At 36.4% G+C, this 15,641-nt stretch overlaps 1 protein-coding gene across 1 annotated transcript in view; it reads left to right on the top strand.

Moving 5' to 3' along the window:
- PHLPP1 (PH domain and leucine rich repeat protein phosphatase 1) overlaps nucleotides 1-15,641 on the top strand; it is a 206,784-nt gene that overhangs the window by 127,971 nt on the left and 63,172 nt on the right. Inside the window, exon 4 of the mRNA XM_072821458.1 lies at nucleotides 81-247. Coding sequence (XP_072677559.1) covers nucleotides 81-247 — 167 coding nt within the window. The remainder of the gene's footprint in view (nucleotides 1-80; nucleotides 248-15,641) is intronic.

Here is a 15,641-nt window from a genome sequence, read left to right as displayed (position 1 = left end):
CATTATATTTCCATCCATAGAGGGCATCTGTAGGATAAATGGAGGGTATTAAAATCAGGCTGGGTTTTATCCCCCTCCAGGTTGCATCACAGCGCATTAGCTCAGTGGACCTCTCATGTTGTAGCCTGGAGCATCTGCCTGCCAACCTCTTCTACAGCCAAGACCTCACTCATCTCAACTTAAAACAAAACTTCCTAAGGCAAAATCCCTGCCTGCCAACTGCCAGGGGGCTCAACGAACTGCAAAGGTGAGCATACAAAAATGGGTAGCTTCTGATTGTTTCTTGAATATTCTGGCTTAAAAAGCTAAAAAAGCGTGTAACCTTTCTCTTTCAGAGGGCAGAATAATAGGATTTTATGAAAGTAAGGATATTATCAATTCCATCTGAATTTTTTTGACGGTCCCTGCCTTTGAAATAAATGATTTATGATATTCATTAACTGGATAGATTTATGTAAGAAGAAGATTTCTCTTGAAAACACTGATCTGCAAATGAATCTGTGTGTGATATCTGTTACTTCTGACAGATTAAACTATTACTTTTGAAAGTTATAAAAAGTACATTTTTTTTCTGTGAAAAAACATTTCCCTACCAGTTTAAGAACTAAGGTTTAAATCCACTAATACCAGATCATCTGGGTGATTAGCGTGTAGGTTTCAAGAGTCAACTGTTAGATGAAAACAGTCTGCTTTATAACTGGAGAGAAGGGACTTTATTTGCATGTACCTAAAACAGATTTAAGAATTTACTATATTCATTTACTTTTTAGAGCAACAATCATTCTTGATTCTGTGGTAAATTAAGCCTCATATATTTGTTGCAGATATATAAGACTATAACCGCAGAAGACTGTAACTCTTAAATAAACAATGAATTGTTCATTTGTTCTAAATGGCAGATAATGATCTGAGATTAAACTATGGTAACACCATCGTGATTATGTGTTCATGGTTTTTAATATTCAGGAAGAATAACCCAGTATGTGTTTATTATAAAGTTTGTGCTATGTGTAATTGGAAAAGAGGAGACTGTTCTAATGGTCTTTTCAGACAAATGTGAATAGTCTTCTTTGATACTATACCAAAACTTGACAAGTGGTCATTTCGTAAATGTTGATTCCAGCATTGAATCTAAAACCCTGTTGTTAAACTTTAAAAAATTCTTTTACATTAGCTTCTGTTGATCTTTCTTGCACTTTGATTGGGTCCTTGCCCATGCATCATTTTGCTGCATTAATTATTGGTCATTTGGGAAATACTGGTTCATTAGATAATGGGGATATTCCCAATGTTAACGCATTTTATTGTGCAATTTTAAGATATCACAGTTGTTAATACCACCACTGATCTCATCAGAAAAATCTTTAAGTATTGGGAAGTTCTCAAGTTCACGGTGGAAGTAAGTTTTCCAAAATTTTGATTTTCATTTGGAAGCTTGAAGGCTGTCCTTGGCAACAAATACCGTCAGTTGTTTTTCCTGAAATGACCTTCTCACTTCATTGTAGAGAAAATGTCTGCCAAATACCCAAGTCTGAATAATGAATTTGTCAGTTGTTCTTTCACATAAAAGTGATATTCCATGAATTATTGACTAGTTTGGCTCACGGCTCAGATAATCATACAAGTGTTTTCTTTGAGAAAACCATCATATTTTACTATACAGCAGAGGTGCTTTTTGTGTACTTCCCATTTTGTCTCCCAGAAAATAAAAAAGATGTATTCAGGGGTCAAGATGTAATACAAATAACTTTGTTACATTGTGAAGGACATTTCTAAGTAAAACTAGCATTACAAATTATTATTTTTAGATTTATTTTTAACTGAAATATAGTTGACATAGATTTGTTTCAGGTGTACAGTGTAGTAATTTGACAATTACAAAATGCTCACCACAAGTTATCCTCTGCCACTGTACAAACTATACACTATTATAGTATTATTGACTGTATTTCCTGTGCTGCATACAAGTAATTTTAAAGAGTATTTTTGCTGTGATTACCTGAAGAAAAGAATATGGTGAAAACAGACCGTTGGGTGCTGCACTTATTTGGTTAGTTAGGCAGTAAGAACTCCAAGAAGGCTCAAGCACTTCCCTACTTTTTCCCTGTAGCAAATGGGTACAATGAGAGGAAACCACAGTGAAATCCTTGAACTTCAGTTTTTATGTGCCCTATGTGTTGATAATAATAATTTTACTGACACTACCATAATAAAGTGACTATGATTTTTCTGCCTAAGTATTAATTATATCATGATTCAGTCTGTTTTTGAAGTTTAAAATGATTTTGAAATATTTTTGTGTATTTTTTTTTAAAGATTTAGTTCATTTATTTGAGAGAGAGCGCAAAAGTAGAGTAGGGGAGAGAGAAAAAAAAGAGGGTGGGGAAGGAGGGAGAGAGAATCTGAAGGAGACTCCCTGCTGAGCTCTGAGCCTGACACAGGCTCTGATTCCAAGACCCTAAGATCATGACCTGAGCCAAAATCAAGAGTAGGACAGTCAACTGACTGAGCCACCCAGATGCCTCTTGTGTATTTCATAGCAGTGCAGGCTTCTGCATTTCCACTACAGAACTTCAAGAACTTGATATCCTACTATTGAATACTAAGACATCAGCAAAGGGGCATTAGAATTCATTCAAACCAAAGCTCTCATTTTAGAGATGAGTGAATGGAGAACATAAATGTCAAATTCAGATTAATAGTTACTGTGAGGCAGTGTAGGGGGATCAGATTGGGGAATGATCTGAAAAGGGTTTCAACCATATCCATCATATTTATTTCTTTAAAAAACTTAGAAGCAAATATGGCAAATAGTAATACTTGAAAAAGCTAAATAATGGATATTTGGATGATCATTATTTTTTTTGTATTTCTCTATTTGCGTGTTTCATGATAATTTCAATTTTTTTTTTAATTTCAAAATTTAAAACCTAGACACAAAATCAAAATGCTTCTCATTCCATAAGGAAATACGATGCTCCCAAAGAGCCAGCATTTGTGAACTAAACAAATAAATACCCAGGTGAAAGGATATTTGGGACATTGCCCTGCTTGTTTTTAGTTCTTTCAGAGCTTTCTGATTGGCTTTCTATATCTGTGGATCCTACATCTGTAAATTTCTTTATAATTCTCCCCCTTCTCCTGTGCTCCTCATCCCTCAGCATATGGCCTCTCCACCAGCTGTTGGAGGAAGCACTTCTCTGCTCTCACCTGGATCTGGCAGGAGCTTTGTGTCATTCTCCTGCTCTAATACACCCTCTCTCGTTTTCTTAGAAGTCTGCTATTTTGTACATTCCTTGGTTTTGTTTTATAGTTTAAAATTTAAACTTCTTTTTCCATCAGAATAACATCCTATGTAGATTTTTTTAAAAATCTTAATAAACAACAAGACTTAAAATAAGATATATGTGCATGGAACTCCAGCCCATCCTTAAACCCCAGCCCTGCCCCAACCACTTTTGAGTCTTTTGGCTCTTTTTTGCTATTTTCCTCCACCTTCAAAAGTACTCTGAATGTACTGCTATTTTAGGTTGGTGGGTTTTATTTTTTTTTGCTGTTTTGTTTTGTTTTGTTTTTTTGTTATTGGACATTATATATTGACTTAGTATGGAAGGTGAAGATTTAACTCTGTGACATTGTCACACCATCTGCACAAACTGCTGCTCCTCCTGTTCCCTCAGTGGATTCCTGTCAGTTTGTCCTTATTGTGAGCGTGGAGCTGTGGGCCACATTTAAGGCACTTAAATGCAGTGATTATATTTTCTCTCTTGTGCTGGCTGGAGAGTAATCTCTCACTTGTGTACTTTTTTTCTCTAGTCTTCTAAGTTTTCTGACAGAACTCTAACATTCTTCTTGACACCTTTTTCTTGGACACTTCTTTCCTCCCAGAGTTAGGGTAGCTACCTGCCCTGTAAGCCTGCTGCACAGCTGGCGTCCTCAAATGACCTTCTGTCATTTTCCTGGTGGTTCTCATCTGCTCTGTGTTGGACCTGGAGTTTGCTGACATCTAGTAACTTGAAGAAAGACTTACTTTACTTCCTCTTTTTAATGGAATACCTTCCTGAGAAAAGAGACATGGGAGACCAATTTATAAGACACTTTGCATATCTGAAAATATTTTTCTCTCCCACTTGGATGGTTACCTTGGCTGGCTTCTAGGTAGGAAAACATGTACCCTTAGAATTTTGAAGCCAGTGTACCCTTATGATCCAGGGGCTATAGTTGGTATTAAAAAGTGTTATGCTATTCTAATTCCTCTCCTTGTAGGTGATCTTTTTTCCTCTTTTGTTTACTTGTTTGTTTTAAACAACCTCCAGAAGATTTTAGGATCTTCTTTTTATGGCACTCTATTAATTTCATCCATTATGAGGGACACTCAATCTGAAAAAATTATGTCCTTCAGTTCTGGAAAACTTTCTCATTCTGTTTTTTGATCATTTTCTTCCCCATCTTGGTTTTCTCTTGTCTTCCCTTGAATTCCTGTTAGTTAGGTGGGACCTCCTTCTTTATCCTCTAATTCTATAATTTTCCTATCTCTTTGCCTTAATGCCCTATTTCTTGACAGATGTTCTCTACTTTATCTTAACCCTTCTGAAGTTCTGCTGTCTTTTTCAATAGCTCTTTCTTGTTTGTTTTTAATTTGTGTGCATTTTAATAGCATTCTCATCTTTTTTTCATGGGTGCATGTCTTCTGTTTCTGAGGAAATTAAAGTTATTTATGTCCTCCTTGCACTGTTTTTCCCCCCTGTTTGTGTAGGTGTCTGACTGTTGTGTTAGAAAGGTAACTATTTGGTGACCCTTTGCTCTCTGTTCCTATTTAATGGTAAGTCACTGAAGTGAGTTGGGTACCGTGATATGTGGGCAGGGCTTTTCCACCATATAGCTTCCCTACCACGGCTATCAGGGGTGAGCTCTTGGTTTCACTGGGGGAACTTCCAGAGACAATATCTGTGGATCTTTTGCCTAAGGCATGTCAGTTTTACTTGGAGGAATCCTTTGGTCTTCTCTGTGGGCAATGCATGCCAAGATTCAGGAAGCAGAATGATTGGAAGACAGCTGGAATCTCAAGGTATAGTGTGTGGATTTTTAATTGTTCCCTGTTTTCAAAACAGTGTTTTCTACTCTGCCTGAGGTCTTTGAGCCAGAGACTCTCCAGTTCAGTTTCTTCCAGGGAACAAACTGTCTTCTGCTGGAGCTGGGGAGAGGATCTGAGGTCTAATTCTTCCTTGTATGACCTCATAAAGTCTTTTTGTAGAAGTATAACAAAAACATAGAAAAGGCAGTATAAGTGCACAATTTGGTGGATTTCCAAAAAGTAAACACATCCATGTGACCAGTACCTGTATGAGAAATAGAATATCTAGCACCCCAGAAGCCTTCCTGTGCTCTCCTCTAAGTACCCCAAAGATAATCACTATCCTAACTTTTAACAGCATAAATGAGTTTTTCCTGTTTTTGTACTTGATATAAATGGGTAGGTAGTATGTAGTGTTGTCCAACTTCTTTCATTTATGTTTTTTTTTTTTTTTTAAGAAAAGCAAACAAAGCATATGAAGGTACACATTACTAGTTTGTACTTTATTGGGTACAATATAAAGCCATGTCTTTCACTTAAGATGGAAGATTTTACAGTTTTACACTGCAACAAAGGTTTCTGTTTTCTTTCTGTTGCTTTATGCCTGGGGGAGATGGAATGAGGGAACTTGGTTTGTGGGGGGCTTCTGAGCAACTGGTGAAGCTGCTGTTGTGTTGCCCTTTGGAAAACAAATGGGCTTTAGGCCAGTTTTTTTTTTTTTTCTACCATTTATTACTATCCACATTGTCCAAGAAATGTTTTATTGCAAAGTTCTCAAAGTAATGAATCTGTAAGTATGTAATACACATACACGCACTTAGTGCTATAAGTTATAATATATATTTTAAACTAACAGACTCCAAAAAAATTTATGTAGCTTTTATATTCCAATAAAATTAATATACATTTGAGATATGCCATATATTAGTTGCTTATTTTTATTCATGGATTTAAGGAATTTGTGCTAATTTTGAGTGTGTGTTTCATTGTGAATATGTTAGAGAGGTACCAGAGGGGGACTTATTTTGTTTTTACCTATTTCAAGGAATGAATTTTTAGATTACAAAGTTAGGGTAGATATCCAGGGAGTAATTTTAAGTACAGTGCATTTATAACAGGTAGGAGTTCTGTGACTTTTTCTCTTAACCACATATCCCCTTAATTTTTCTTCCTATTGGAAATTCTTGCCTTAAATAAATGAGCTGTTTTTACAGAACATTTACGTTGGTATTTCCAGCAGCATTCTAAATCTGGAAAGATGGCATGCTGATGTACACACATAGGCCAGCAGTTTCAGAGGGAAAACATTGTTCTTGGAACGACCACTGTTTGTTTTTCCTTTATTGGCATTGGAACTCTTCAAGTTAGTTTTCAAAATATAGAGGAGAGGCAAAATCAGAGTAATTTTTGGTAGTTTAATGGTTTCTTTCCTGATGATGTATGTCACTATTAATTATGCGTTATTTACCTCTATTTTATTAATAGATATAGTACTTTACTTACTGTAGCCACATCTCCATTTAGATGACCCAGATGGTATTAGTACTAAGATTATTATTATTTGAAATGGAGAATTTTAAAAAATAAAATATAATAAACTTCTTTGTAAAGTCATGAAGAGGATGACCTTTTTGCTGGTTTAAGTTCGAGGAATATAACTTTCCTTCCCATGTCTTAATTTTATTGTTTTTAATACTGTACTAAAGCAGTATGAACTTACTTGTGCAAAATTAAATTAGGGTTCAAACATATTACTGTACTGATAAATCTAGCTCTTTTAAAATTACCATTTATTAAGGTTTTGTGGGTAATAATACTGCATTAAGGGATCTAGAGCTTGTAAGGGATGACAGATCAGAGAGTTCTTTTATGGTAATAGCACAGTGTTTCAAAGAGCAAGCTCAAAAGCAATTTGATGTTAATAATTTGTATGCACCTGTTTCTGGTAGCTTTGTCCATGGTACTTGGAAAGTTTGCTACTTCATTTAAACTTAAATATCCTCATCTTAGATAATTTTAATTTATTAATCACTTCTGCCTATCACTTTTATAGATAAGCCTATGTTTTAATATTTGACAAATTGGTAATAATTAAAACATACTTAAATTGCTTAATTCTGTATTTTGAAAATTAGACAAAGTATATAATAATCACTCTCTTAAATACAAATTGATTATGTTTCAGTTGTTTTGATGGCTGGTGGTTGTCTGTCACTTCCACCCATTAATAAGGGAAGCAAATCTGATTTCCAGCTCTTGCTATTTATAGGTGAGTTGGTATAGAGAAACAAATTTAGCACAGCTAGAGGGGCCCAGCAAGTTCTAGGAACGGAGTTGCTTTTTTCAGTAGGAGGATTATTAACTTTAATTTCAGTGGAAGTTGGGGTTTCAAATTATTTGGTAAATCATGTATGTCTACAAAATTTTTAATGTATTTTTTACCATATGTGTTCCTAAAATAGGCCAAAAAAATATAATTCCCCTCAGATTTACCACCTTCAGACTTTTTTTTTTTTTTTTTTAACATTCTTCTTTGGATACTGAACTTTGTTATTGTTTTGTTACTATGCTCCTCACAGTTTCACAATATTTTATGCAATAGTTAAAACTGCCCTCCCAAAGATGTAATACGTAGGAATAGCAGTATTGCTTCAACTTGTAAACAATTTGATGTTGCATTTAATTTTTGCCTGAATGATTTTCAGTGTAGGTACTGATTGTAAGGAAAGAGTTGACTTCAGCCTGTCACCATTTTTGGTTTTTGTTTTTGTTCTTTTTTTCCTACTGTTTTCTGTATTTATCTTGTTTGCTTTGAATTCTTAGGGAGCAGGGATCTGTTCTTCCTCAGAGGAAGGATCTACTACCAGATGGGCCATTAAATAACTACATGGTAAATGAATGACTGTGTGAACGAATGGTGGTGGAAATTGTCTTTATTCATTCAGCTCTGTGTTAAGTATATCCTCTTTCTTTGCACAAGGTATTTGTAGCCACGTGTAGAAGGAAGGGAGACTGGTAATTAATCCTTAATGTGTTTCTTTGGTTGAGGTTAAGATGAGAGGACAGCCTGTGGGGTTAGGTGATTCAGAAAAGATTACGAAGATGTGTAAGAAGGGATTTGAAGTTGGAAAAGGAAACATTAGATTTTAAACAGACAATATGATATTGGACTGCTTTAAAAAAAAAGTCTACGAGTCTATTCACCATTCTCTAAACATACTTCACCTTCACCTTGCAAAGGAATGTGCCTCTCCTGCTTCTCATCCACCAGACCCAGGCTCTACCCAGTGAAACCTCCTTCCCTTCAAAGCACGTTTGTAGTGACCTTTGCTTTTTGAAGCTTTTAGTTATTTCCCATTTCCATGTGACCTTTTTGTCTTCTGAGTTGTTAGCTTTCTCTGTACTTGATGCATTTACCAAGTATACCTTTTATAATAAACAATTGAAAACTTCAAAAATCGCCATCTACATGAACTCCTTGAGATCAGACATGGAGTTTCCTTATCTTTGTCTTCACTCTCTGCTTCTCCCTTATATTTAGCCACAGGATGTAATACATGGCAAGCCCCTTAATAAATATTTGTTGGATTGAATTGTTAGTTTTCCCACCACCAAGGATAATCAAAAGGAATGTGATCCTAAAACTTTCAGAAAAGAGCATCCAAAAAATGCTTTAAACATTGGCACCATTTGGTATGTTTAGTGCTTGAGGTGACTATTTTAAGCCGACAGTAGTCCTTTAGAATGATTGTAGATCAATCATGTTACATTGTATGGCACCTGGAGATCAATTTCAAGGAACTGAGAAGTTAGTGTATAATTGTATCTTATAGACTATGGTATAAAATGGGTATAATGTAGCCTAAAATAAGGTAAAGATTACAGTTACCTCTAGGTCAAAGACAGCGTGAGTTAAAGACTTGGAGGAAAGAAGTGATTTGATACCTGTTTAGAAGCAAAATGTGTTTTAGCTGAAAAGAAGAGGGATGTTCAAATGGGAGAACAGTGAGGAGAAGGAATGAAGTTAAGTTGGGTGTGCAAGTGTGTGGGTGGAATAGAATGAAAGCTATGAAGAAATGAGCATTGAGAAACTCATAATTATGCCAGGAATTTATCAAATACCTTCTTCTTAGAAAGAAAGCTCAATATTCTACATTTTTAATCTCCATGGAATGGAAAACAAATGACCTTATTTCCTACTCTTCTTTTGGGGATCTTGGCATTCCAGAGCTACCAAGTTATTCATGTTAATTACTTACCCATACCAAAAGTTCGTTTCCAGGTTTTTAAAGAGAGATTTTAATATTAATGTTTTTATCAGTAATTTCTGAAAACTCCCTTTTAATGGGAATAGTGATGATTCATTAACAGTAGAATCAGGAGCAGCATGCTAAAATGTTTTTGCAGCTCATTTGCCAGACAGAACTGCAGTACTTAGCCCAATTTCAGCTTCTTTGAAGATGCTCTGCCATATAAAAAAATACTACAAGTGAACAAGAGCTAACTGCTGCAGAAAGGATATGGCCAATGTATTAAAGAACACTTAGTGCAAGTGCTGCTCAGGGATGAATAACCTTGGGATGGAATTTCCACTACTGGGGTTTGGTGAGTCTTGCCAAGTGTGTAAGGAATTTCATAGACTAGGTCTAATGCCCTTCTTTCTGTTAACTCTTCCCAACACTGGAAGTTCCTTTATGATACAGCTTTGCTTTTCAGATGGAATTTTGATCCTCTTGGGAAGCTTTCCATTTCACACAATTCCCACTTTCCTCCCTGATCAAAAGAAAACCTTTCCATAGTGCTTGGGGCGCTGAGATTGTGTAGCCTTTGGTCTTCCCCTTGTTGTGGGCTCTCGACCTCATTTCTGAAAATAATAGCCAATTTTCCTCTTCCCTCACATGGTGCATGTAAAGGAGGGAGCTCAGAAAGAAACAAAAGATTTCTTTATCAGCCAGACTGTATTAAATTACAGTCTGCCCTGTTGACTTCTTGGGATCCTTTAAGATGTTTAACCTTTTTCCCCACTTAAATAAAAAGAAAGGAGGGATCTTCAGAAGCCTTGGCTTCATTCCAGTGAGGCGATTGTATTCTGGCCAATTCCATTCTTCCATTTGTTCTAGTTGAGCTCTTTGCTATACTCTGCAAGCTTTAACTTAACTGCAAGCGGTTAAAGTTGAACACAGTATTTGTAGGTATTTGTTATTCTGAGTGGTGACCAACTTTTCACTCTGCATATAGTTCTTGGACACAGTGATAAGCATGTAGGGAGAGGCCCACCAATGATGCTTATTTTGTGGTTTTTGATGATGAAGTGTTGTCACGACTTGGGAGCACAATTACTGTTGTTCCTGATGACTTCTGAAAAAAAGAAAAAAAAAAAAAACCAAAAAACCCTTGGTTGCCAATGGGAGAATGCTGAGGGAAACTCAGTAATGCCCCCTTCTCCCTCTCTCCTCTGCCTCAGGTCAGACAGCCACAGCTCACTCCTGAGCTCCTTCTGACCACATACATGCGTCACTTTGGAACACAAACGATCCATGAGAGTTGTTATGCCTTAGAGTGCCTGTAATACTGATGTCGCTCACCATGCTCTCCATAGTAACAGAGCTGTGAATGGGAGGAGTCACACAGGGAGTGTGGGGAGGTGGGGGGGAGGATGATGGTGCCATTGCTGGCAGGATATTTCACAGTGGCTTCTCTCAAGGAGGGCACACCCATCCCTCCCTGGTGATGTGTTTGGGAAATGTAATTAACAAGAGAACCTTAGGGCAAGTCTGACTTTCCAAATCGTTTTCTTTTTTCCAATTGTAAGATTTCTGTCAGAATGCATCTTTCACCCCACAAAGAGCAGTAGAATGTGTGTGTGTTTAGAATGGAAGCACAACAAGGAAAGCAGAGGTGTTCTGTGACTTGCATGATACATACAAAGCCATGCATCCTTGCAGAGATGATTTCACTCCCTTATTCAGATTTTTCATAGGTAAGTAGCAGCATCTTCATCTGGAATTCAAGGCGCTCTGTACTTTATGTGCCCTTTAAGACCACAGTTCTTACTGCTTAACGCAGTCATTTGCTCAGTGTTTCCTAAGTATACCCTGTATTTTTTGCCTTCCAAATCAGTGTTTCTCAAAATGTGATTTATGAAATACTTACCTCAGGATCACATGGAGGTATTTACAGGGAACGGAGATACCTTCTTTCCCTGCCATCCTTGCAGAGTCAGAACCTCTGCTGATGAGACCCAGGAAAATGCATTTTTAACAGCATATGCTAGATTTGAGAAACGGTCAGGTCATCCTGTTCTCCAAATTTGAACGTTCTCTCTTTCAGTCCCCATCTCCCCATTAAACTCTTGTTTGTGTCCCTTGGCCAAAGTGAGTTTTCTCTTCTGTAAGTACTTACTGTTTTTGTTTTTGTTTTCCAGTGAGTTTTCACCTTGTGCTTTGTATTATAGCAGCTTTGCTCTCAAACTATTTTTAAGTTCCTGGAGGGTGAGAACTGTATGTAGTTCACATTTGTATGCTTCACACACCTTTGTGCATAATAAGAACTGAGACAAAGTTTAGTGAATGGATAGTTCAGAGTTTTATCATACCTAGTAAACTTTGGGTATTGGATTTTTTTCTATTAACCAGATATACTTGGTTTATTTGTGATGTGAGCTTGAGCTACTCCTGTCTAAGCACATTTTCATGATATAATTATTCTTTTTGACCTTAGCTTATGTTCACTTTCTCCTTTGGTAATCTGGTATCTTTGATAGAGATGTTATCTGGTTTTCATTTTTATATATCCATATATGACTCAACTGGGAGTTTATCCAAGTATACTTTATAAATCTTCTCTTTTTTTCCCCTTTGAGAAGAGGAATGGAAATAGCGATCTGTTTTCTGCTTTTTGCAGAAATATTTTTTACATTTTTGTTCTTTGTCCTACTAGTACGGTGGTTAATATTAAACATCTCTTGAATGATGTTGTAATTGAATTGGTTCTGGGCAGATCTCTTAGTAAAAAAATGAGAACAGATAGTCATGGATAAAATGAATAAAGAAACCATTTCATAGGAAAGATATGTTTAGCTGTAACATAGTAACATACCTCTTGTTTGTCTTCTTAATCATTATATTGCCAATTTATAAAAAACAGAAAATGACAGATTTATGCTGCTTGTGACTCATTGTTTTGATGAATTTACTTAGTGCAGAGTTACTGTAGATTACTGTAGATCTAGTGACTGCTCTTTCCACATGATTACCGTCTTATGATTTGGAATGATTTTCTATAAAATATACTTCCTTGATTCATGGGAGCCTGCCCCTTTCGTCTCCCTACCCCCACCTCCCCGTGGGTAGGAGCTCTCTTACTGGCTACATAGGGTTAACTTAGCCTAGGTCTGGCACAAAGTAAGTGCCAATAAGTGCCTCCTATTTGAATTATTTTAAAAGAGGATTAAAATAGAAATGTCTCTCTTTAGGGAATGCTTTAATTTGCATCCCAGCAATATGTCCATTGTAATAGTTGCCAATATGAGTGTTCTCGATTTCCTTGATTATTATTTTGCAAAAATTATGTCTGTGAATTGTAGCTTTGCTATACTTATTCTGTGGCAATTCTTAAGCAAATTTTTCTCAAATATAGTTTTATCCAAGATATGCATGCATTTATTTTTGTTTTCTAGTTATAGGAAAAGGTGATATGCCTGTTTTGCTTGTACTGAGAGTCATTAATGGTGATTAGGATTAAGATAGAATGGTTTCTGTTTATTTTGGCTCAAGCATTGAGAAGCTGGTTGTGTGCCATATTAGCATTTGTACATTTGTACGCGTGCTGAAACTACCAGAAGACCCTGGCAGGTGTTCACTGGCTCCGAGGCTGGTGGACTTTGTCCTGAAGGGACAACAGGAAAAAAAATCATTGCACCAAGAAGCCGAGAAGTCACCAATGAGAGAGTTCAATCCCAGGGCATCAGAGTTTGAGGGTGTGAAAGCTAAAAGGAGCTGAGTCATGACTTCTGAAGAGTAGATGTTCCTAGCAATCCTGAGGTAGGCCCAGTAACTTAAATGTGTCTTATGCCACTGCAGCTACAGACAAGTCCGAAAGGAACATAGGGCAAAAAATATTCTTTCTTTCCTTCTTTATCCAGGAAAGACAGCCTTTGAAGTCTTTTGCAAATTGTTTTGTTCTCTTACATAAATACTATAGCTCTGGTTGCCCTATGTCATAATACCTGGATTAGGGCAAATATATTAAAACAAGGCTGTAGGACGAAGTTCACGCTAGAGGAATCAGAATTTAAAGTGCAAGGAGGATAAATTAAGTTGCTAACTGACATCTCTTTCACTCACTGATTTAACTAATCCTTCTCAAGAGAAAGTACATTTAATACACATTTTTTAAAAAGTACTTTGATACTCTTTCTAAGATGTATCCTTCTACAGATAAAAGGGACAAGTTACTCTGTCAGATGAATTGTTTAATTGAAGCATCTTATGGGCTCCAAGCTACAAGGTGGGCTCTTGGGAAGAACAAAAAAGCAAGGCATTTGATTTTATAAATTCTCTTGGAAAAAAAGAAATAGAAACAAAAAGTAAACGTAACTTGTTTTTACCTATGCTTTTCTCTTTGTTTTGTTTGAACAGTAGTAAGCTATTTTTTCTTTTTCACTCTTCCCCTAGTGTATGAAATTGAATGAATATTGAAAATGGTGATTAATTTAAAAAATGGTGTTGGCATAATTAACTACTAGACCAAAAAAAAAAAAAAAAAGTAGATTTCTACCAAACAACACATGTAAGAAATAAATGCCAGGTGCAATAAAGATCTGAATGTACAAAATGGAATACATAAATACTAGGAAATATAGTGCCATCTTTTGTGCCATCTTTTGGGATGTGAATAAGAGGACCTTCCCAAGCAAGGTGAAAAATATAGACTCCATAAAGGAAAAGATTGCCAAATTTGAGCAAATAAAAATTAAAAATAGTATGTGTGCTGAAGTCATTAACGGAGTGGAGGAAAATGAACAGAAGGCTGGGAGTATCATGTGACACATATGCAGCATATGACACTGAGTGTGGCAGTTAATATTCAGGGAGCTGTCCTACAAATTGATAAGCTAAAGACAAATAACCCAATAGAAAAATGGGCAAAAGATATGAATATGTATTTTGAAGAAGATGAACTTCACAAAAAGATACCACTTTTTGCCCATCAGATTAGCCATACTGGAAAGAATGCTCACATTAAATGCTAGCAAAGGGAGCATGGAAAGGAATTGGGAGTTTGAATTTCTACAACATTTTGGTAATTTTGCAGTACATATTAAAATTTAAATTATACGTATTTTTAGACCCATCAGTTACACTTTTAGAAATACAGGTTCACAATCCCTTACCCAAAACTCTTTAGGCCATTTGTGCTTCAGATTTCAGAGAGTTTCAGATTACTAAAGATAAATAGCACATATATTATATATTCTGTAACACCTCTAGCGTGCTTTGGGACTCCATAAGCAGACACGTTTATATATCTAAAGAGAATAAATTCACATTAATACATCAGTTCAGGTCTGCTTTGGTCACCACATGAATCAGTGAAAATTTTTTCACTTTTTTAGAGCCTGTTGGATTTCAAAATTATGGGTAAATCATTGGGCACCCATAAATACTGCAAAATGAAAGCATTGATGCACAGATGGATATGTTGAATTATTCCTTATAGCAAAACAAAACAAGACTGGGAGTACTCCTAATGTCAGTCAGTGAAGGGATGGGATCAATTGTGGTACCTTTGTGCTCTGTGTATTATGCAGCTATCAAAAGAGTGAAACTTTTACCTACTGTCTCAGAAAGATGATTTGTTTATAGTAGATGAGAAAACAAGTTATAGAAAAAAATGTGAGTGATATAATCCCATTTAAAACATGGGGGAGGGGGGGATCCCTGGGTGGCGCAGCGGTTTGGCGCCTGCCTTCGGCCCAGGGCGCGATCCTGAAGACCCGGGATCGAATCCCACATCGGGCTCCTGGTGCATGGAGCCTGCTTCTCTCTCTGCCTGTGTCTCGCCTCTCTCTCTCTCTCTCTCTCTGTGTGTGTGTGTGACTATCATAAATAAATTTAAAAAATTAAAAAAAAAAAAAAACATGGGGGAGGGAGGCTATCTCCTATTTATGCACATATGTGTTTTATAAGGAGGAGAAGCTTTCGAAGTCTGTATACTAGACTTGACGCTGTTTAACTCAGGGGGATGGGGTTTGGAAGGAAGTAGGAGAGACTATTAATGTGATCTTTATATGCTTCTATAGTTTGACTTGTTAAAATGAGCATGTATTATTTTGGTAATCAAATAAAAGCAATCCTCTTAAAAGCTAATATTGTGAGTATTCCCAAGCACTGACAGTCTGGCAGCTCTCCACTAAATAGTCCAGCCACTCTGAGCCATTAGAGAGCTGCTTCTCATAATTAATGGAAAGCAGGAGACTAAGCCCAGAGCTAGACTTACAACTCCAGCCCTCGAGTAGGTCCTTCATTACTTAATATTGGAGCCTAATAATTTCCAAAGTGTATTA

The sequence above is a fragment of the Canis lupus genome, chromosome 1 (assembly GCF_048164855.1).
Source record: "Canis lupus baileyi chromosome 1, mCanLup2.hap1, whole genome shotgun sequence".
Lineage (NCBI taxonomy): Eukaryota > Metazoa > Chordata > Mammalia > Carnivora > Canidae > Canis > Canis lupus.
This window is presented reverse-complemented; position numbering and strand designations above follow the sequence as displayed.